Below are 23,445 nucleotides of genomic sequence, written 5' to 3' on the forward strand. Positions count from 1 at the left end.
TTAGGGTGAAATCTATAGCGCGAATTTAGCTTATTAGCTTAGACTTAAGACAGAGTTAAAACGAGACAGAGGTATAATATTATCTCTCACATAAATCTGTCTCTTTTAAGTTTTTATCCTGAGCAAAGTCAAAGTGCGCTCTATAGATCTCAGCCTTAGTCAGCGTGGTAGACTATGGGCCAGACCCTTCTCATTCTAAGAGGAGACCCGTGCTCATTAGTAAGCGGGCGAAGGATTCATGATAATGAAGTCATGGATAAGCACTGTGCGAAACAAGTTTTGTTTTTCTAGGTAAGTACTTATCTATTTTTTTGAGAATATTAAAACAAAGTACCTGAAAATTCATAATAAATTCTTTATTTTTCATAATAATTTGCCTATAGAATATTTATATAATAATGTATATTGTAAGGAATAAGATAATAATGATAAATAAGATAAAAGCCGATGATTTGCAACTTTGTTAAATACCAACCCGTCTGCTCTGCAGTATAGAATTGTTATAAAAAAACTGGCCAAGTGCGAGTCAGGCTCGCGCACCGAGGGTTCCGTACTACAGTCGTATGTTTTTGATATTTTGCACGAAAAGTCAAAAACTATGATGCACAAAAATAAATAAAAATCTGTTTTAGAATGCACAGGTAAAGCTCTTTGCTTTGCTCTGCACAACAAAGTGATCCTATAAGGGTTCCGATTTCCTTTCGAGGTACGGAACCCTAAAAAGAAGCTGCGGTATCGTCTTCACTTCATTTAGCCGGTGTGCGTTGTGCCTAAATCTGATCCTTTGCAACCAATCCAGCCGGACCCTGGCCAACCACTGGAGACAGACCTGCCACGGCGACGGCTTTTAGTGGCCTGAAAAAATAGAATGTAATACGCATAGAGCAGAAACAAAGAGGAGTTGGCCTAAGCAACTGTGCACTGTGATTTTCAACTAGGTCCTGACGTCATCACTGTGGGCGGGGCCTTAGTTAGTATGCTGTCTGCGTTCGTCAGGTTCACATATATTGAGACTCGTATTATCGGTGTGTTTTCGCGTTTTTAAGAACAAAAGGATGAAGTGTTGTGTTTTATCGTGTCAAAGTTATTCAGACAGACGTTCTGATGCTATGAATGGTATCACATTTCATTTGTAAGTAATTTTATACGTAATTATTAAAATAGTTCTAGATTATTGACATCTAGTGTGAGATAGCTGAACTATGTAGTGACATCAATATATCGATGTTAGGTCGCTAAGCGAGTAGTTTTGCTACTAACCCGCAGATGGAAAATTGAGAAGTGGGCGGCGTTCCACAACCCCTCACCCCGCAAAATGTCACTCGATATTTCATAGGGAAATCTTAATACAACATCTCCTCTTTGTTTCTGCTCTATGGTAATACGTCTTGAGTGTAGGTTTACTTAAAATTATAAAAAGACGCCATCTAGTGAAAAATCTTTTGTACTACCTCGTGAATCTTTGCATTTTAGCTAATCTTTGCATCTTTCGAGAATTCGCTTCAGGTTTAGTATAATGTAAACGCCATCTATTGAAAGGCTCATGTACTACCTTTTAAATCTTTGCATTGTAATTCGAGCAATCACTCATAGGTGCCGCCTCTCTATTAAGCGTTTCAGTTTAATCAGTTTCGAATAGATGGCGCTGTTTAAAAGCTATTTTAAAATAGTTCCACGTGTTACTAATAGGTAGAGCTGAAATAAAAAGCTGCAGAGCTGAAGTGTCAATGGGCAGGGAAGTGTCAATGGGCAGGGCACATAGTTCAAAAAACCGATAATTGAGGTCCTAAGATGCTGACTTGGCGACCTCGCACCAGAAGGCGCAGCGTTGAAAGACCTCCACTAGATGGACGGACGTCATCAAGCGACTCACAGAGAGCCGCTGGATTCTGAAGACAGTGGCGTGTGGAAGTCCCTACAAGAGATCTATATCCAGCGTGGACGTCTATCGGTTGATGATGATGCTGATGAAAAATAAAAAGTTCGTACTTGAATCCCAGTTCTTCGAGTGGGACACCCAGTTTGGTCAACTTGGCTTCGTACGTGGCGAGAAGGTCATCATGAGCTTTCCTCAGACGGGCAGCTTCGTATCGCAAATCCTCTACTTGGTTGTCTTTCATTTTTAACAGCTCCTGAAAAGTATGAGGAAAATAATTTAATTATTTGGTACTAATTCCGATGGCAACTGAGTACCTAGGTACCTACCTATTCGCATTTTTTTCTTACCAATGTAATAAGAAAAGGACAGACAAACTTAATCTAAATAGGTATATAAAACGAAAAGGTGACTGACTGACTGATCTATCAGCGCACAGCTCAAACTACCGGACAGATAACTTCTATTATGACGTAGACATCCGCTAAGAAAGGATTTTTGAAAACTCAACCCCTAAGGGGGTAAAATAGGGGTTCTACGGGCATAAAATAGTTGCATTTAAAACTGTCAAACATCGTGACTTTAGGTGCCAGTCTTGAGCATAGTGTTTTTTTATTTTTATTTTTATTCAGATAGGTACAAGTTAGCTCTTGACTGCAATCTCACCTGGTAGTAAGTGATGATGCAGTCTAAGATGGAAGCGGGCTAACCTGGACTCAGACTCGGGCACTGAGGGTTCCGTACTCAGGTATTTTTTCAACATTTTGTACGATAAAACAAAAACTGTTATGCTGTAAAGCCCCTTTCATATTATGATTCCTTGCTTGGTATAAGTATAGTTATCTTACTTTGAAATTTTTTCTTTGGGATATAACCACAAATTTGTGGTTATATCACAAAGAAAAAATTCACGGTTTTCGGATTTTTCCCTTAACTTGTGCTATAAGACTTACCTACCTCATGATTCTAGGTCAACGGGAAGTATGTAGGTACCCCATAGGTTTTCAATACAGACACAACAGACGGACAGACAGATAGAGAGACAACGAAGTGATCCTAAAAGGGATCCTTTTTTTCCTTTTGAGGTACGAAATCCTATAAATTAACTCACATGAATTTCCCTGGGGTTTAAGTCGCGACCTTGAAAACTTTTCAGCTTCGCTTCAAGGAGCGCGGTTTTCAGGGACGCCCTTTGTTGTACTTCTAGTACTGCTCTAGAGAACCTACAAACAGAATGAATATACTATTATTTAATATTATATCTAATGTTATGCTCAAAGACCGAAAACGCTCATTAAGCGAAAAAACAGCTCACAAGGCGTTGGCAATAACGCAAATAAGTCACGACGCCCATAATATCGTGTTAATGATTCTTATGAAAACGACCACGACGCGTTATGCCAATCACAGAGCCACAAGTAAAATTCGTGTCGTGGCTGGCATGCTATATGGATTAAGAGCCAGCGCGTGCCAGAGTGTTATTTTATAAAAGCTGAAAGTTTCTCTGCGTATTGTCCTCAACACTTGAATGTAACTTTCAGCACCTCGTCCTCCCACTTGAGCACTTCGCACTGCTGCTCCAAAGACGCCAGTTGCTTTGTTTTCGCCGTGAGAGAGAGGGAGAGAGAGAGAGAGAGCGAGAGAGGGATTGAGAGAGAGAGATATTGTGAGAGAGAGAGATGGAGAGAGAGAGGGGGGATGAGAGGACATAAACTAACCTCAATTTGAGTTCATCTCTTTCCTTCAGGATGCGATCGAATCTAACTTGCAGCACCTCATATTCCCATTTCAGCACTTCAAATTGCTGCTCCAATGATGCCAGTTGCTTTGTTTTCGCCTGAAAATTATATTCATTAAATGCAAAGTTTGCTGGAGAAAGGATGACTTCTTTCTGATTTAAAGTAATGCTTAGTCATATTTGTATACTCTTCTACTCTCATGTGTTTTGTATCTCCTGTCTTACATATCGCCAAGCCCGATTTGTAGAGGTATAAAATTTAGTTGCCACCCAAATCAGTGCCAATAATACTGTTCATTTTGTCTTCAATGGGGCTGGGGGCCCTTTATACGGGGCCCTGACCTGCAGCCTAAAAAGCCCTTATATACGTAGATCCACCCCTGAAATTAAGTATAAAGAAGAATCTTACCGCTAAAGCTGCCTTATTCCTATCATAGTTGGACATCTGCCTCTTCAGTTCTTTATTATCAACGATGGCAGCTTCTAGAGGTTCTCTCAAACTCTTCGATTCAGCCACAGCGTCCTTGGCTACCTTCTCGGCTCGTTCTTTTACTTTCTGCATGTCCTCCATTTGCTGTTTCAAACTGCTTATAAGACCTTGAAAATACAAATTCATGTGATAATATTGTGACCTCAAGAAACCTAGTGGGCAGGTAAGTAGGTCTTATAGCACACGTAAGGGGGAAAATCTGAAAATTTTCGGAGTTATGTAATCAAATATCATTTGTATAACGTTAAAGGAAAACATCGTCAGGAAACTTGCGTGTTAACATAATGTTCTCAAAGGTGTGTGAAGTCTGCCAATCCGTACTTGGCCAGCGTGGTAGACTATGGCCAAAGCCCTTATCTCTCTAATAGGAGACCGGAGCTCTGTAGTGAGCCGGCGATGGATTGATAATAATCATAATCATTTGTTTGTTTTGCTCAGATATTGTAGGTACATGTATATTATTTACATGGGGTCTTAAAAATTAGGTAATCAGTCACATATCCTGCCAAGCATGGCGTGCAAAATTAATTGAACCCAGCATCTCATTTTACCGTCTTAAAATATTGTTACGTCATCATGATAAATATTGATGATGACTATGATACTAAAGATACTCGTTCATACCCAAGTTATTCAAAGTGATGTCGTTGTAATAATTCTTCAGATCCGAGAAGGCTCGCTCGTGATGCGCGATCAGTTCAGAAAGCTGCTTGTTCTTCCTCTCCTCTACTTCGCTTATTTCTGTTCTATGCTTCACCGTTAACTCTATTTTGGTCTCCTGTAATTTCTTCTCCGCTTTATCTTCGATTTGACGGGCTTTCTCTTCGAATACAGACCTGTAATAGATTAAAGTTTAAATTATTGTTTCATTAGTTTAATTATGGGTTTAATAAAAAATCTTAGACACTCAGCGGGTGATGGACAAAGCTTTCTATTAAATTGATCACGTAGAGTTACTCTGAGAATTTCTACGAGATCAGTTCAGGAATGAGGTTCTTTGAAAAACCATCGTCATCGGTCAAAATAGAAATTACCTTGAATAAGGTATGCTTACAATCTACAATAATTTTTTTTACAGACCTAGTTTTTGATAGTTCCTCCGCATGGATCAACTTTGCTCTTCTCAGCTCATCTTGGGCTGCCAATGTCTTCTCTCTCATTTCTTGACGTAGAGCTCTCTTGTCATTTAGAAGTTCCAATTCTTGTTCTGTGGCATAAATCAGTTGTGTATTTCCTATACTTAGTTTGTTTTGTTCATTTACATAATTTTTTGAAGTTATTATATCCCTCCAAGGTACTCGCAATTTACTTTTTGACCCGATTCCTCTTTCACCTTTCCACTATTGATCGTACCGCAAGGCATCGTAAAGGTCTGCAGTCTGCACCCGTACAATATTTGTAATAATATGTAGTCGAAATACCACGGATACGTAGGCTCGAAACGATTTGCCTCCTATTTCTAATTCGAACCGCTATGATATGGAAGGTCCTTCCGGCACCAGATTTCCCGTCCAACTTTAATATGTTACCTTCAAGCCAAGACTGAATCGGTATCTTATAGGTAAGCGAGTTCCTCCTTAGACTGCATCATCACTAAACTAGAAAATCATTAAAAAAAAAGTTGTATCCATATAAATTAGTATTTGGGCTTTCGGTCAAAAATCGTAAAGTAACTTTTTCAGGATACTTAGAATGTCATAGATTTTCAAAAATTACAGTTGAACGCCGCCGGGACGGGTTAGCGAATCGGGATAAAGAATATAAAATACCTGTGTGTTCTTCTTTCGCTGCTTTCAATGCTACCAAGTTCTCCGCCCTTAAAGCAGCGCAAGCAGCCTGCTGCTCATACTTCAAATGCTTGATTTTCTGCTTCTCCGTTTCCAACAGAGCCTCGTTCTCTTCTTGAGCTTCTTCTGTGGCTCTTTCTCTATTCCTCAACTCCGCTTTAGCTTCCTCTAATTGTTGCCGAGTTATTTCCCAGAATGTGCGTATCTTGTCCCTTTCTAATTGGAAGTAGTTTCTCTCTTCTCTCTCCTTGTCCAGTTCTTCTTTGACTTTTAACGTGAATTGTTCCAGCTTCTCCCGGTTCATTTCTGATGTATCTACCCCATCTATGATGATGGCTGAAAATTTTATGAAACATTGAATGAGATAAAACCTGAATTTACCTGGCACCTATGATATTTCAATGCTTGAATCCAAATATTGTACAATGCAAGCCAATACTAGGTACCATGATAGCTTGGTAGCATAGACTATATTTAAAAATACTACGTAGGTACCTGCTAGTGGTTAAGATGTTCGCCTCCTTTTCGGGAGGTCAGGCACACACCTCTAATCTTTCGGAGCTATGTACGTTTCAGCAATTACTTAAATATTATTTTCTTTAGCCTTTAACGGTGAAGGAAACCATCATGAGGGAACCTGTATTCCTGAAAGTTCTCCATAATGTTCTCAGAGGTGTGTGAAGTGAGAAGTCTGCCAATCCGGACTTAGTGGCCTACACATGACTATGGCCTAAGTCCTTCTTAATCTGAAAGAAGACCCGCTCTCAGTAGTGGGCCGGCGATGGGTTGATATATATTTTTTTAATTTTTGTACACGGTCATTCAAATCGATCCGTTCTTGATTGATAAATGAATTAATCCGAAAGGATTCTATTATCAAGATAACTTACCAGCAGCCTTTTTGCCACCACCTTTTCCTCCTTTTGGTGGCTGAAATGTTAACAAAGATTATTTGGTAGGCATTTGGTAGGTATGGTTTTGCATGTGGTTTTATAAATGATTTACTTATCAAAAAAAGGTAAAGGCGTCCCCTCGCCTCATGCCTACCTCGATAGCCATCTTGACCTGTCGCTAACTATGCCACGACTCTCAGCAATAAGGAATAAGAAGCAGAGATGTTGCAGATAACCTTCCCCCCCCCCCCACGATAAAAGGCGCCCTAAGCATGTCCTTACCAACCAAACTAACGACCAAATCATGACCGACAATGCACCCTATCTCGTAGGGCTACACAAGTCAACCTTTTTACAGCTTTTTACAGACGAGGTCCCCGATTTCTAACATCACCCGGACGTGGGCTCACACCACGGTCTCGGGGGCGAGCGGACTAACCAGTACCAGTCCCCAACCCGATTGCCATGTCGACCTGTCACGTACTAAACACTGAAATGAAAATCACCCACAAATGCCCACATTACATCGATATTCGGTACCCACAAAATAAATTCGTATGACAATAATTGTATGTAGATATCTAGGCGATTATTTGAGAAACTGTAAATTCAATAACTTACCATTTTGGGCTAAGGTTTATTACTTCCTTGTACACTAATTATAATTTTCTGTAAATCAAAACCAACAAAATTAAATGAAGCGCCAACAATATTACCAAAATAAACAAGCGTTGCTAAGAAAAGGACACTTGACTTTTAGTAACCATAGTAATCGCTATTGTTTATGGAATTATTTCATTGACAACTGCTGATAACGAAGATAACTGAAAGATAAAAAAATAATCGATAAGAAGCTAAAAACTATTTAATCGATTCATCATCATCATAATCAACGCCGGCTCACTACAGAGCACGGGTCTCCTCTCAAAGGTTTTGGCCATAGTCTACCACGCTGGCCATGTGCGGATTGGTAGACTTGTACCTTTAATCGATTAAATAGTTTTTAGCTTCTTACCGATTGATTTCACTAACGTCGAAGGCTTTTATTTTACTGGTCAGGCTTTATATTCCTTTTTTAGTTAACGGTTTTGGACTGTTGTGGTTTAGGGTTTTGGCTATCTCTATGGGTATGGTCGGGTATGAGTCGGGTGCATGAACAGTCCGTTCACCATAACTTTTCCCCTGACGTTATGTTGGCACCATTGCAAATTACACAGTAATAAACCCTAAGATGATCAAAGGAATAAAGCAAACAAAGCAATGGTGCCAACATTGACGGCAGGGGAAAAGTTATAGTGAACGGACTGTAAGGTGGGTCAGGTGTCAGGTAAGATGTTGTCTTTGGTTTTCGCAAATGTCATTACATTGCAATCTCAACTGTCTGTTTCGGAAAAAATTCTATTTCAAAATTTTGTGTGGGTACCTTTAAAAGAAAATAGACCAAAATGACCATGCCCGACTGAAGAGCGTACATATTTTAACACTTGGTTCGAAGGATCAAAATGATAAGTAATTTCCTCAGCACCACCATGTATTGTTTTACCTTCTTGGCTCTGGTCGTCATCGATTACTTCTTGGGTAACGGTTTTGTGGATTTCTTCCAAAAGCTTATGGATCAATTGATTAATTTTATTCAAAGATCTATATGGGAAGAGGAAAAACAAGCCCAGGCATCAGAGGATACTGTCAACTTGTCGGTTTTGGTCACTGAAATCATATTTCTTGGTTTAACGGTAATGGTAAGTTTACTCTGGTTCTCCTACGGATCTTCTCTCCATCTCCCGCTGAGTGACTTTGAGCTTTCTTAAGAAGCTGAGAACATAATTCAGCGGGTTGCGTAGCTTTAGTGGCAATGGGCAGGGACCAGGGCACACAGTTTGAAAAACAGTTTGACGTTGGGGTCCCAAGGTGTTAGAATGGCGGCCTCGCACCGAAAAATGCAGCGTCGGAAGACCCCCCACTAGGTGGGCAGAGGACATCAAATGAGTCGCAGGGAGCCGCTGGATAGCGGCGGCGCAAGACCGTGGCATGTGAAAGTCCCTACAAGAGACCTTTGTCCAGCCGTGGACGTCTATCAGTAGATAATGATGATGATTTGAAAAACTTCTCAGGAGAGGTCTTTGAAAGCTTTGGACAAAAAGCTTAATTCGCCGTAATCTAAAACAGACATCTGTAGATATGTTACAACCAGGTACAACAAGCAGCATGCGATATTCACCACCCCCCCCCCCCCCCCCCCCCTCCCCCCACTACTAAATATGCAGGAGTCACTCTTCGTCCTCACTAATCACGAACCTCGTCTCATTCTGAAAAGAGGTGCTTGATTTGTATTGGGCCGGCAATGATGATGATGATGATGATGATGATGATGATGATGATGATGATGATAAAATATTTTATTTTATACTATTACCTATAAATGCGAATGTGTGTCTGTTTGTTGGTTTATTGGTTTGTTGGTTTGTTGGTTTGTCCTTCAATCACGTCGCAACGGTGAAACGGACTGACGTGATTTTTTGCATGGGTATAGATAGAGACCTGGAGAGTGACATAAGCTACTTTTTATCCCGGAAAGTCAAAGAGATCGCGGACGAAGTCGCGGGCATCAGCTATTATTTTATATTTTTCAGTTTTTAAATAAATACAAGCACCTTCGTTCCAAGGACAGGATAGATGAGCTGCTGAAGGACAGTCGGGAGGCGTTGCGGCAGACCAACGAGTTCCTTGACAAATGGCGGCTGAGACGGGTACAAACTTTTATACAATGTAGAAAAGCTTTTCTACGGAAGGAACCCTAATAAGCTTATTAAAGTTCCTTCTGTACCCGAAGGGACCCTATTACGCCTTCGTTGGCCGTTCGTTCGTCTGCCCGTCCGTCTTGCTGTATTTCAGCGATTGTATCTCATGGATTGAAATTTTCACAGAGTAGGTATATCTATTGCCGCTATTACAACAAATAGTGAAAATTTCCAACTGTCCACCATACAAATCAATATTCTATACTAATAAATAAAAATGAAGTGTCTGTCTGTAATTTCGAAATAACTATCCCAAATTAAGCTCATTTTATGGTTATTTGAACTGTACCATAACTAAATCGACATTGTCCCATAAAAAAATTGGATTGAACTCTAGGAACTAACTCCTCAGCCCTGATGCTGTGAGAAATTGCATTCTTAAATCGTGGTGATCCCACGGGATTTGTAAAGCACTTTTAAAGGTTTACACGCAATTTGGTAGAGATAGCTTGCATCCCGGGGACGGGCTACTAAGGAGAGGCTACTTTTTGTCCTGTCAAAAGTACCCACGGGTTTTTAAATCCATCCGTTCAACCGATTTTGGCGAAATTTGGTACAGATAATATAGTTTGCATCCCGGGGAAGGACATAGGCTACTTTTTATTCCGGAAAATCTAAGTCGTCGGCGTCATCTATTAAGCAATAAATTATTATTTTCAGTTGAACATGCACTTGTCGGACGAATACTCGTATTTAGATGAGGAGCCGCAGGAGATCAAGCCTTACAAGTTGGAGGTGCCGATTCTACACATGGCTATTATAGACGTAAGCATCCTTGTTTTATTCTTAGGCTTCTTTAGCTTAGCCCGCAACTTCGTCCGCATGGACTACACAAATTTCAAACCCCTAATTTACCCCCTTAACAAAAACTTTACAAAACCCTTTCTTAGCGGATGTCTACGTCATAATAACTGCAGCCCAATCCATCCAGTTCATTACTTCACAACTCGGTTGGGCAGCGTTCAAGAAGCTTCGAGTCGGTTACTCTAGTTCTCCCACGGATCTCCTCATTTCTGATTTGATCACGTAGAGAAATCCCAAGCATAGCTCTCTCCATCGCCCGCTGAGTGACTCTGAGCTTTCTTATGAGGCTCATATAAGTAGTTAGCGACCATGTCTCGGATCCATATGTCATCACTGGCAACACGCACTCTTTGAAGACTTTGGTCTTCAAGCACTGAGGAATTTTGGACAAGAAGACATCTCGAAGCTTCCTGAACGCTGCCCAGCCGAGTTGAATTCGGCGGCTGACCTCTTTCTCGAAATTGGTACAGTATGGTACAATAATACTGTAAATTGATCACTTGAAAAGAGCAACCGCCGAGTTTCTTGCTGGTTCTAGTCGGTATAAAACGGCATTCCGAACCAGTGGTAAATTAAACTAGTTGACGATTCAAAAGCACTTGTAAAAGTTTACCTAAATAAAAATATATTCTTTTCCATTCCATTCCATTATATTCCATTCTATTCTTTTCTATCCTAATATTATTACTGGTTTCCAGACTCTAGGAGCAGCGCGAAATCAGCCAGAAAGTGGTGACGCAGGCGATCTAACCAGCTACACAGCCTCCACTCTCCTCTCCATGACGTCATTGCTCGATGATGATGATGAACCATTAGATTTTGGTGAAACTGATGGAGTCGAGGAAACCAACACCAGAAGCCGAGTTCTATGGGACGTGACGGAAGAAGACAGGTGTAATTTGGACGTATAAATATCTACTGTGTGTTTTTTTTTGTATGTAAATAAATTATGAGTTTGTTTCGTCTTGCTTTTGATTGCAACGAGATAAACATGGTGTAACCAGCTGCGCGATTGCGGGAGAATGCAATCATATCTGATTGGTTAACGCTCGATCACTATTGGCTACAATGCACTGTTTCAACAAGTATCGTACAAATTCAGCCAATCAGAACAATTGAGATTGTAATAATGATTGATGCAGGTTTTAGACAATCGCCCTACAGCTACTCGATTGCGAGAAAACTGCATCAATCATTATTTCAATCGCAATTGTTGTGATTGGCTGAATTTATGGTACTCTTGTTGCAACAATGCATTGTAGCCAATAGTAAGGGAGCGACAACCAATCAGAGGTGATTGCGATCGTGACTGGCCCCGATTCTCTAGTCTCTCTCTAAACTAAATTTAGAGTATCTGCATCCTTTTCTTTTTACTAATGCTAAAAAAGGAACGGAACATGACTTTCACATTTAAAGACTCTAAATTTTAGTGCACAATACAAATTTAAACAGTAGGTTCGCGAGTGCGTGCTAAAATCACGGGGTTTACCATCTAAAAATTAAATTTAGAAATGTCAAACTGCTTCTGTCCTTTTCATATTGCAATAGTAAGAAGAGGGTGCGAATACTCTAAAATTAGGTTGTGCTTAGAATCGGTGACATTGTAGCTGTTATTCTACGGCAATCGCGCACCGTTAACGCTAGCAGAAACTTAGCGTTACTGTTATACCTACTACGCACTGGCGTGCAGGTCATAGAGGCATAAATACACTGCGTACCTCAGTTGTAATAGCTCAATGCATATTTTGCATTATGACCTGCCAGTAAACAGGTTCCTACCTAACTAATGCCTACCCTGGCTTAAAAGTCTGTGCACGCCACTGCTACTATGTAAACACAATCCAATACCAGTAACCATTAATTTGCCTCATTTTGTAGTTTTAGTGATTTAGTATTTTTCAAATCCACATTATGGATAGCGTGCGAAACTAGGGATGCGCCACCTACGACGCGGCATAGACTCCGAGTGGCCTACTTACGCAACGTTCGTTGACCTTTAGCGTCAGTCACATGTTTTAAAGCTTAATTTACGCCAGAGTAACATATTGCATAGCATTATCACCTGGAGTTTCCCAGGCCGGAAATCGAACACGGTACCTCACTACTGCGCAAAAGGATGCCATAATATGTCATGTATATAACTGTTATTTAATGCAACTTGGTAGAGATTATAGGAAATATAACACCCTGTACAGTTAGTACTTAATCCTCAAAGGCCTTAACCACACTTTCGGCGTCAAATGCTCATAAGTAGCGAAAATCCGACAGATATTAATTTAAAACCACACATCGCTACCAACTTAGTCGTCCGACGATCGCGTCATAGGATTTTCAACTTTATTGTGTGAGTAATAAATGCTTTAATGGAGACAATGATAAGGGATAAGGATTTGGTTATTGGGTGTTTTGGACGCTTTGATCTGTAACCGCGGGGTGTCCAATAAATAAGTCGGGGTGTAATTATAATTGTGTAATACAGAGCAAATTATTAATAAGAGGAAGATACGTAATGCAGTAACTTTTCGGAGTAATGTGCGTTTTAACTAATTAAAGATCATATAAAATATCTCTCAACAGCTATACTCACGTAGGTATTTAGTCGCGCACGCGTCGCGCTTAAGGTAGCTCAGTTCGGTGCTTTCTCCATACAAACGTAGGAGGGAAAATACAACAATATTCGATATTGTACGCACAAAACTAAGAATTATATCGATTTATCTCGTCATTATCTAGGTTTATTGATATATAAAATATTGAAAAAAATATTAATTTAAAAGTTACGAGGCTCAAAAGATTCCTATTTTAACACTAAATTAATGACAACTTTGGGCGTAAATAAATAAGATTAGGGATATGAAAATTCTAAAACAATTTATCATTAGACGTTGTTTATTTATTCATTAATTAAAATAACTTTACTTTGCAAACAAAAATTCAGCAGTTTTTTCTCAAAAATACTTTTCCTAAACCATTTTCGCGCGCTTGATTTCAGTGAAAATCATCGTGCCTCTCAACTTTCTCATACAATGTCAAGTGAAAAGCAAACATATTACCCACGTGCGCTGCCAATTTCGGTCGACCGTCCTGCGTCACCTTAAGACAGTCTTAACCGCGACGAGTGCGCGAACTGACTCCCCCCGGATGGGTTCGAAACTAGTCGGACTAACGTCAACTAAAAACGAGACTATAGCTGTTAAGAGATCATATTTATAATAATATAATATATAATGGGTTATATAATGGAAATCACTCACAATAGTTTAAACGCTAAAATTGAACATCACTTGCTTTAACCCTGCTTTGCTTTGAGCCTCAATAGCTCAACCGGTAAAGGAGTGGACTGAAAACCGAAAGGTCGCCGGTTCAAACCCCGCCCGTTGCACTATTGTCGTACCTACTCCTAGCACAAGCTTGACGCTTAGTTGGAGAGGAAAGGGGAATATTAGTCATTTAACATGGCTAATATTCTTAAAAAAAACACAGAATAAATCATAGTACCTACTAACGCTTTTACGGTGAAGGAAAATATAGTGAGGAAACCTGTATACCTGAGAGTTCTCTGTAAGTTTGTTTTCAAAATCTAAAAGGAAAGGGTGACTGACTGACTGATTTATCAACGCACAGCTCAAATACTTACTGGACGGATCGGGCTGAAATTTGGCATGCAGATTGCAGATGCAGCTATTTATGACGTAGGCATCCGCTAAGAAACAGGTTTTTGAAAATTCAACCCATAAAGGGGTTAAATAGGGGTTTGAAATTTGTGTAGTCCACGCGGACGTCAGTCTTCCGACGCTGCGTCTTCCGGTGCGAGGTCGCCATTCCAGCACCCTGGGACCCCAATGTCTATCGGTTTTATGAACTATGTGCCCTGCCCATTGCCATTTCAGCTTCGCAAGTCGCAACCCGTTGAGCTATATCGGTTAATGTCACTCGCCCGCTGTCACTTTGAGCCTTCTTATGAGGCCCATAGTTAGCAACCATGTCTCGGATCCATATGTCATCACTGGCAACACGCACTGTTCGAAGACTTTGGTCTTCAAGCACTGAGGAATTTTGGACAAGAAGACATCTCGAAGCTTCCTGAACGCTGCCCAGCCGAGTTGAATTCGGCGGCTGACCTCTTTCTCGAAATTGGTACAGTATGGTACAATAATATTGTAAATTGATCACTTGAAAAGAGCAACCGCCGAGTTTCTTGCTGGTTCTACTCGGTATAAAACGGCATTCCGAACCAGTGGTAAATTAAACTAGTTGACGATTCAAAAGCACTTGTAAAAGTTTACCTAAATAAAAATATATTCTATTCCATTCCATTCCATTATATTCCATTCTATTCTATTCTATCCTAATATTATTACATTAGCTTCAATTTTGGACAAGAACGTACAAAGACAAGAAACTTACTTCATGTTTTGAATCAAATCTATGAATAAAGAATATTAAAAGAGGTCATAATCTTCAATATCCCCGTCACGAATGACCGATGCGGCTATACATATTTATTTTATCACAAAATCAAATCAGCTCCGAAGAAGTTCCCAAAGGGTGGCTAACCCTAAACTCCGATTACCTTACAAAACGGATAGGCGTGCAGCCATCCATCACAAGTTGTGTATTATACAGTAATTACAGCCAGTAAGAGGGTTATTTACCACAAGTTTTTTGGCCACGTGTCTTTTGTTGGATGTTCTGGTCAAATTATAGCCTGGAAGTCGGATGGGCTCGTATGAAATTGATGTTGGTACCGGAGCGAAAATTGCAGTCAATGAATTACCCATTAATGTCTTTGTAAGCTGTGATAGCCTAGTGGTTAGGACGTTAGCCTTCTAATCGGAGGTCGGGGGTTCGATCCCGAGCACGCATCTCTAACTTGTCGGAGTTATGTGCGTTTTAAGTAATTAAAGGAAAACGTGAGGAAACCTGAATGCCTGAGAGTTGTCCATAATGTTCTCAAAGGTGTGTGAAGTCTGCCAATCCGCACTTGGCCAGGCGTGGTAGACTATGGCCAAAACCCTTTTCACTCTTACTTAGGCGAGTGGTTAACACGCCCGCATCCTATTCAAGAGGTCGAGGGTTCGATCCCGGGTACGCACCTCTCGGCTCTAACTTTTCGGAGTTATGCAAGTTAACCAATTAAAATATCAATCACTTGTTTTAACAGCGAAAGTTCTACATAATGTTCTCAAAGGTGTATGAAGTCTGCCAATCCGCACATGACCAGCGTGGCAGATGCACGGGCATTGCTGGAGCGAGTCAAATCCAAGCTATCTTATTATTTACATAGTCTTCGACTGACGTCAAAATAACGTCATTTCGATGTTGATGAGACATGGTTCCAGCGCAATAGCAATTTGCGGGACTTATACAAGACGGTCGTCAATCAATGAACGTTCACATCAAAGGGTTTTCACTTGGCAGAGCACATTAGCTAGGTTTAATCCAGACTGTATTGACAACCTCATAGTTTATCATTCTGAGTTTTGTACCTTTTTAGGGTTCCGTATCTCACGTGAAAGAAGGAACACTTATCGGATCACTTTTTTGTCTGCCTGTTGGCTGACCTGTACTTATGCCTGTCAAGAGTCAAGACCCGTCAAGGGAATCAAAACCTATATAGTATAGGCAGTGGCGTGCACAGCAGTTCAAGGCAGGGTATGCATTTAGGTATGAACTTATTTTACGGCAGGTTAAAATGAAAAATAAGCATTGACTTATTACTATGAGGGTAAGCAGTGCGTTTATGCCTCTATGAGCTGCACGCCACTGAGTATAGGCTATTTTCTCTTACTATATTATACTTGGTATAGTTATCTAACTTTGAAAATTGAAAATCATACTTATAATAAAACTGTAACAGGTCAAATTCTGTACATTGAAGATATTTTGAAATTTTTTTTTCGAGGGCACTCTATAATCGTAGGTACTTAATATATTTGTTCAGGAACATATGAAAATATTTTTTATACAATCCAAAAACCGTGAATTTATGGTTACAACCATAAATTCACGGTTTTTGGATTTATTCCTTTACTTGTGCTATAGGACCTATCTACCTAAATCTACCAAATTTCATGATTCTAGGTCAACGGGAAGTACCCTATATAGGTTGTCTTGACAGACACGATGAACATACGGACAGACAGACAACAGAGTGATTCTATAAGGGTTCTTTATTTCTTTTTGAGTTACGGAACCCTAAAAAAGTGTTATAGTACACGATAATAATATGCAATATGCATCTACTTACCGACTTAGGTATATATGATAAAATGTACCACGTCCACAGGCAACCCAATTTTATTTTTATTTTTATTCGATTACAAGGTAGCCTTTGACTGCGAACGACTTCGAGTGGTAAGTGACGATGCAGTCTAAGCTAGAAGCGGGCTAACCTGGATGGGGTATGGCAGTTTTTATTAAACCCACACCTCTTTGGTTTCGGCATCGTACTGGAACGATAAATCCTTTGCCGGTAGGGTGTTAACTAGCCACGGGCCCCCGGCTTATAAGACCACAGCGCTTACCACTGCGCCAGAGGGACCAGCATATTATACTAAAACTAAATGATACCCGAGAATTCATTCGCGTGGATTTAGGTTTTTTTTTAAAATCCCGTGGGAATTCTTTAATTTTCCGGGATAAAAAGTAACATAAATGTCCTTCCCCGGGATGTAAGCTAACTCTGTACCAAATTTCATTTCAAGCTGTTGGTCCGTGAAAAGCTAGCAGACAGACAGACACACTGTCGCATTTATAATAAGTACAAAGTAAGTATATGTCGCGAACTTAGATCTTTTAGGTTTTATTAGCGTGTCTGTTAAGAATCAAGGACCTAGGCAGCTAGGCACCCAAGATGACCCGACTGGTCCATTTATCACTCGACTCTTTTTGTCCCGCTCCATTCAATACTTTTTGTGTGAAAGATTAAATTTTGCGCTCGCTCCCGAACCATTAATCAGTCACCATAATAACGTGGTACCTTTAGGGCTTAGGCTAAGGGCATACGAAGCGAGTTGGCAAGCAAGTTGCTAAGGTTGATCATAAGGTAAATTAAACTAGTTAACGATGCAAAAGCACTTGTAATAAGTCTACATGAATAAAATAAATTCTATTCTATTCTGTTCTATTCTATCCTGTTCTATTCTTTTCATAAGCACAGTTATACCGTGGTTATACCACTCATAGAGCATAGCCAAGAGCGCGAAGACTATGTAGACATACTTAGATAACAGAATATTTTGTACTCAGTAATACGGTATTTGACAACTAATCAAATCAGTAACTTTTTATCAAATGTCAAAACGCGCTCTTAGTATGCGATATTGTATAAAATACTGGAATGTGACGTCACATCATAATGACGTACTTTTTAGTTTAATCTAAATATATAAAAAGACAAGGTGACTGACTGACTGACTGAGTGATCTATCAACGCACAGCTCAAACTATTGGACGGATCGGGCTGAAATTTGGCATGCAGATAGCTATTACGACGTAGGCATCCGCTAAGAAAGGATTATTGAAAATTCAACCCCTAAGGGGGTGAAATAGGGGTTTGAAATTTGTGTAGTCCACGCGGACGAAGTCGCGAGCATAAGCTAGTTAATAATAATTTAAAATGGTTATTAAGTACTTATTACACTTAGAACTAACAAATGACGTGGATTTTACGTATTTTGGAGACCATTATTTAATAAATCCTGTGAAATAATTTATTTTTAATGAAGTCAAATACCCAATTGTAGGAGTGCACCTAGAAACCTATTTTACAGCAAAGTCTCATCATCACCTCAAGCCAGTTCAGCCAGAGAGTTCTCCATAAGGCGTGTAAATTCTGCCAATCCGCACTTGGCCAGTGAGTTGAGCTATAGCCAAACCCTTGTCAATCTGATAGGTGACCCGTGCTCAGTAGTGAGCCAGCAATGGTTCAACTGGTGAGGGCAGGTATCACTCAAAGAGCTGGCTTTTCGATGTAATTTTTTTTTTCCTAGAAGGAGGAAGGGCGTATCCGACTCGCACGGACTAAAAGAACCTCTCCCTCTGCGAGATCAGCACGGAACCGTATTACATTACTTCGTGCTGACCATCTGGTTGCTCTCTCTCCTTTGTTTTGCTTTTCTCTGTCCTCCCTTCTCATCATTATGGTCTCAGCATCTGACTGTATATCTGTACCACTCATCCTCGCTTAACACCATACAGGCTAACAAATTTTGGGCGTCCACACTGTCACTTGCCTGTGCTGCTATTCTAAGATCCACGCACGCGGGACACTGACCTAACTAAGTCACACTCTTACTTGCTTCATGTGACTATGCCTTATTTCCCTGATTGAAAAGAAAGACGTAGCTGCTTTATGTCCAGGGACCAAGCGATGTTGGTCAAGTCAATACCCATCTTGTCATTGTTTTTTTTTTATTTTTTTGACATGTCTGGTTGGTGTTATGCTGATTATGATTTTTGCGGACCGAAATTAATGCGGGTAGAATTGATATTTGATGACAGGGTGTCACATGTACAGGGGGTGTTTTTTTAATTCTTTTCGAACGGGGATCCGTGTTTTAGCAATAATTAATTTGTAGAGTTACTCTATGTTACACCACTAATACTAATTTTACATCGCTAACTTTTTCTAAGAATACTTAGGTACTTACCTAATAAAATTTCTCGTCTTGTCAATTTTTTAAACAATATTTTTTTTGCTAAGATATTTACTTTTTATTGTGAACGTAATTGAAACTAAATGAGCCTTTACAAAGCAAATCCATCTAACAAGGTTAAGCTGTCAGTTTAATTTTAAAAAGTTGAATTTTATCATTACGAGCTAAACTGTCCCGGCTTTGCTCAGGTAATATTTTTGAAAATCCTTTCTTCTTCCTTTTATATTGTAAATTATCAAACTACTCAGCAGCTTCAACTGTACGTTGTCATGTCAGTTTTTTCCTCTATAGATGCTATGTTATATAAATCAGTTTAGTAAATAGGCAAACTTACGTGAAAATAATAATTATAATACTGGAAACCTCATGAAATCATAAAGTTGTAAATTGTGAAACAAGATATATCTATGAAGAAATAATAATAAAACTCAAAAATCAGTAGCGTTGTGTAATAATATGTATTTTGGATGGTGAAATAATTAGAGGGTAATCATAGCTTATAACAGCTTGCATGGACACCCTCTATTTATTCAAGTAAAGACGCCTTTGTCATCAACTCCCTAAACAACCGAAATATATACGCCTTCAAACATTCACAATACAAGAAATTACGATCCTTCCTATAACCACATTCTAAACAAATTTCCCTATTGTTTGGTGCAAACCAATCTTTATTTTCTTTCGTACATCAAATTACTTAGATCCCAATTTTACTATCACTAACGATCTTATTTGTGTGGCTTTAGAACTTATTTTAAACATGAACGATTGTAGTAAAAAAGTTGTCGTCCACGTACGACTGAATTCAAAATTCAAACGTTTGAAATAATGACCGTTAATACGACTAATTTATATAAACACCCATCTGAATACGAAACCTTATTAAAACAGGTCTCATTTTACATTGGTTACGCTTTTCCAAGATGGCGTCTTCAGCGCACGGCGCGTGCAAGTCACGTGGCGGTAGTGAAAAAATCAAAAGCGTTGGTTCGGAATAAATTCTTAAATATGGTTATTAGGATATGATTACGTATAGTTTTTGTGCATTATTTGTTCCGATTGGATTTGTAATAGATAGGGGCATGACAGGGAAACTTGTTTTTAATGAGCTGGTATTTACTATCCTATAAATAATTGCTTCTATGAACCCACAAATGATAACTAAAAAAAAATTAACCACTAAGGTTTGTTTTGTAAGTATTGTTAAAACGAAATGTTATTTTATGTTATTACGAATTAATTTTTATAATTTTATTTAGATATAAAAGAACAGCAGAATCATCACCAACAGAATTTTTATGACACAAACTAAGTAAATGTCAATAAAATATAAATTTGTAGACTATCAGTTCATGTTGAATTTCCAATAACTGTCTACATATTTTTCAAGAACGGTAACTCTGGTAACTTTTACACTCATGATTATTTAAGAACTGGGTATCAAAATTTGTAGATCAATATTATGTAGTACAATTATTTAGCATGTCTCTTTTTTATAGTTAAATAATATTCTTTCTTTATTCTTTATTTGCATTCATGTCTTACTATATTAATTTTTAATTATTATCAACATGTTTTTATATGGGTCTCAGACCTGAAATAAAATGATTTTATTTTTTTATTTTATTTTTATTTATATAATATTACAATATTACAACATAACAACATGAAGCCCCGTCAGGGCATTGCAAAATATAACATTTGTACATCTTACATCTAAATATATAAAATGAAAAGGTGACTGACTGACTGACTGATCTATCAACGCACAGCTCAAACTACTGGACGGATCGGGCTGAAATTTGGCATGCAGATAGCTATTATGACGTAGGCATCCGCTTAGAAAGGATTTTTGAAAATTCAACCCGGGGAAGGACATAGGCTACTTTTGATCCCGGAAAATCAAAGAGTTCTCACAGGATTTCTGAAAACCTAACTTCACGCGTACGAAGTCGCGGGTATCAGCTAGTTATATATAAATCATAATATTGTGTCATTCTTAACTTCGATACATAGTTATTTAAAGTTACAATTTCAGTTCAAGATTGGAAAGTATAGCATACAATAATTAATATGTAATATTTCAAACTTATTATATGTTAACAATTACAAAAATTCAAGTAAGTAGGTATATATTTAAAATATCACATATTACTGTTAGAGAAGCTTTAAATTGTAATTAGTATTAGGTCTTGTCATTACATATACATAATATTATGCAAAACCTTGTGAAGAATAGGTTTCTACTTAAAAAGCTCATTACAAGATTCCCACAAGGGATGACTAGTCAAAAAACCACCGTGTTCATGACACGTGTCAAATAATTATTAGCCTTTTGATAAATCGCAGGTCGAACGTGGCGCGCACCTTGAACCGACGTTCACGGGAAAAGTTTATTAATATTAATATTTTGCGGCCAAATTAATTTTTAATAGGATTTAAGTTTTTTGCATTTCGAATGAAAGGGAATTTATCACGGGTATCTACTGTTAATTTGATGGGCAATTCAATAAAAAAATGATAAAGTCCCTTGTGTTACCGTAATTTTTTTAACGAATTTTCAATACTTAATGAAATCCATATAATATTAGATTATTACTGCTACTAGTTTTCCGATCAGTATAAAAGAAAACATTTTAATGACATGTTATAGGTACACTAATAGAGAGAGAGAGAGAGAGAGAGAGAGAGCCGGCGCGTGCCAGACCGTTATTTTATAAAAGCTGAAAGTTTCTCTGCGTATTGTAGAAGTTTAAGGGTGGGTTGTCATGATACCAAGTCTCTGGCAATGCATGACGTGATTTCTAATACTATTCCGAAGAAAAACAATTGTAATTAACATACCTACCCACAATCGGCAAATAAACGATTTGTATTTGTATTTTATTTGTAAAATATAAAAAAATATACTTTATAGGTAGGTACTTTGACTTAAGATTTTGTAATTTGTACACCTTTATTACCTGTTATCTGCCAAAGTCACCATGATCCAAACAAACGTTCCTCTCAGTGTAGGGGACAATACGCAGACAAACTTTCAGCTTATATAAAACTAGCTTATGCTCGCGACTTCGTCCGCGTGGACTACACAAATTTCAAACCCCTTTTTCACCCCCTTAGGGGTTCAATTTTCAAAAATCCTTTCTTAGCGGATGCCTACGTCATAATAGCTATCTGCATGCCAAATTTCAGCCCGATCCGTCCAGTGGTTTGAGCTGTGCGTTGATAGATCAGTCAGTCAGTCAGTCACCTTTTCCTTTTATATATTTAGATAACGAAGGTCTGGCACGCGCTGGCTCTTAGTCCACAAGTTTTTGCTGCATAGACAACTTTTTTTAATCTACACATGTTGGAAATCCAGAATTCTTGTAACTTTCACCTGCCTCTCTCTCATTTTATGTTTTTTTAAACTAACAGACATAATGTTCTGACTTATTGATTAACTTATAAAATATTCGTACCTTTATTATAGTACTTGTGTGTTTAATTATTTTGTACGTACCTACATACGTGATATAAAATGACACGCATTAATAACCAAATGTAAAACGTGCCCTCACGAGACATTTGCATCGATATTGAATGTCCAGCGCCTACTGTACTACAATCAGACGATGAGTTTACATCTCATAGATTAGATACAGCGAAGACAGTTTACTCTTTACTCAAACTAACCAGGTGGGTAATAAAGTTCGGCCATTTCAAAACATGGGCAGCAAACTTCGATTACATTACTGAGCTTCTTTGCACATTATATTGTAGCCAAATAGCAAAAAACGGAACCCTTATAGATTCGTTCTGTCTGTCTGTCTGTCCGTCCGTCCGTCCGTCTGTCTGTCTGGAGAATTTCGAAAAGGATTTTTCGAAATTCTCCTCCTAAGTGGGTTAAATGGAGGTTTGAAACATATGTAGTCCACGCGGACGAAGTCCCGAGCATAAGCTAGCTAATTTATAACAGTAGATCATATTATTGTCTATAGGCATTAGGCAGCACATAGATAGACTGCTCTTTGTACATCATTGGGGTTTTCCCTTTCAAGGTAGGTACTACCCGGTAAAGCTCGATTGCAACTCGATTAAAAAATTAAAAAAAATTAAAAACTCAACAAGTGGCAGATTAAAATTCGTATACGTATTTTTATATTTTATATTTTTATAATACGTACTTACTACGAATTTTTGTCTGCCACTTGTTGAGTTTTTAATTTTTTTTAAATTTTTAATCGACGCGAGTTGCAAACTTAGCTTTACCGGGTTATATATTATTGCGTTTGTCCCATCTATAATTATTATCATGTAATCGCATACTCTTTGACCGAACAGGAATATTATTAAGGCTTCCCATTTGGAGCGGGGTAGCGTGTTTAAGTGATATTAGAAGCGAACATAGTGCGTCATG

General features: G+C 38.7%; 2 protein-coding genes across 3 annotated transcripts; one reads left to right on the plus strand and one right to left on the minus strand.

Annotated features, from left to right (window-relative positions):
* Positions 1-706: 706 nt before the first annotated feature.
* On the minus strand, positions 707-22,576 carry Gas8 (Growth arrest specific protein 8). Of its 2 annotated transcripts, none has more exons than XM_069505909.1 (10): positions 22,557-22,576; positions 6,782-6,821; positions 5,874-6,227; positions 5,185-5,311; positions 4,729-4,940; positions 4,024-4,211; positions 3,595-3,713; positions 2,988-3,099; positions 1,990-2,132; positions 707-855 (listed from the first exon to the last, which is right to left on the minus strand). In XM_069505909.1, the coding sequence occupies exons 3-10, from the start codon at positions 6,193-6,195 to the stop codon at positions 771-773; spliced, it is 1,308 nt and encodes a 435-aa protein (XP_069362010.1). In that variant the 5' UTR covers positions 6,196-6,227; positions 6,782-6,821; positions 22,557-22,576; the 3' UTR covers positions 707-770. The 2 variants fall into 2 exon arrangements, with proteins under 2 accessions (XP_069362010.1, XP_034835930.1); XM_034980039.2 differs by lacking the exon at positions 22,557-22,576 and adding an exon at positions 7,406-7,530.
* LOC117992265 (uncharacterized) lies at positions 8,203-11,297 on the plus strand. Its single transcript, XM_034979927.2, has 4 exons — positions 8,203-8,523; positions 9,415-9,531; positions 10,243-10,347; positions 11,085-11,297. Exons 1-4 carry the CDS (start codon positions 8,287-8,289, stop codon positions 11,295-11,297), a joined length of 672 nt encoding a protein of 223 aa, XP_034835818.1. The 5' UTR covers positions 8,203-8,286.
* Positions 22,577-23,445: the final 869 nt, after the last annotated feature.

The sequence above is a fragment of the Maniola hyperantus genome, chromosome 21 (genome assembly GCF_902806685.2).
Source record: "Maniola hyperantus chromosome 21, iAphHyp1.2, whole genome shotgun sequence".
NCBI lineage: Eukaryota > Metazoa > Arthropoda > Insecta > Lepidoptera > Nymphalidae > Maniola > Maniola hyperantus.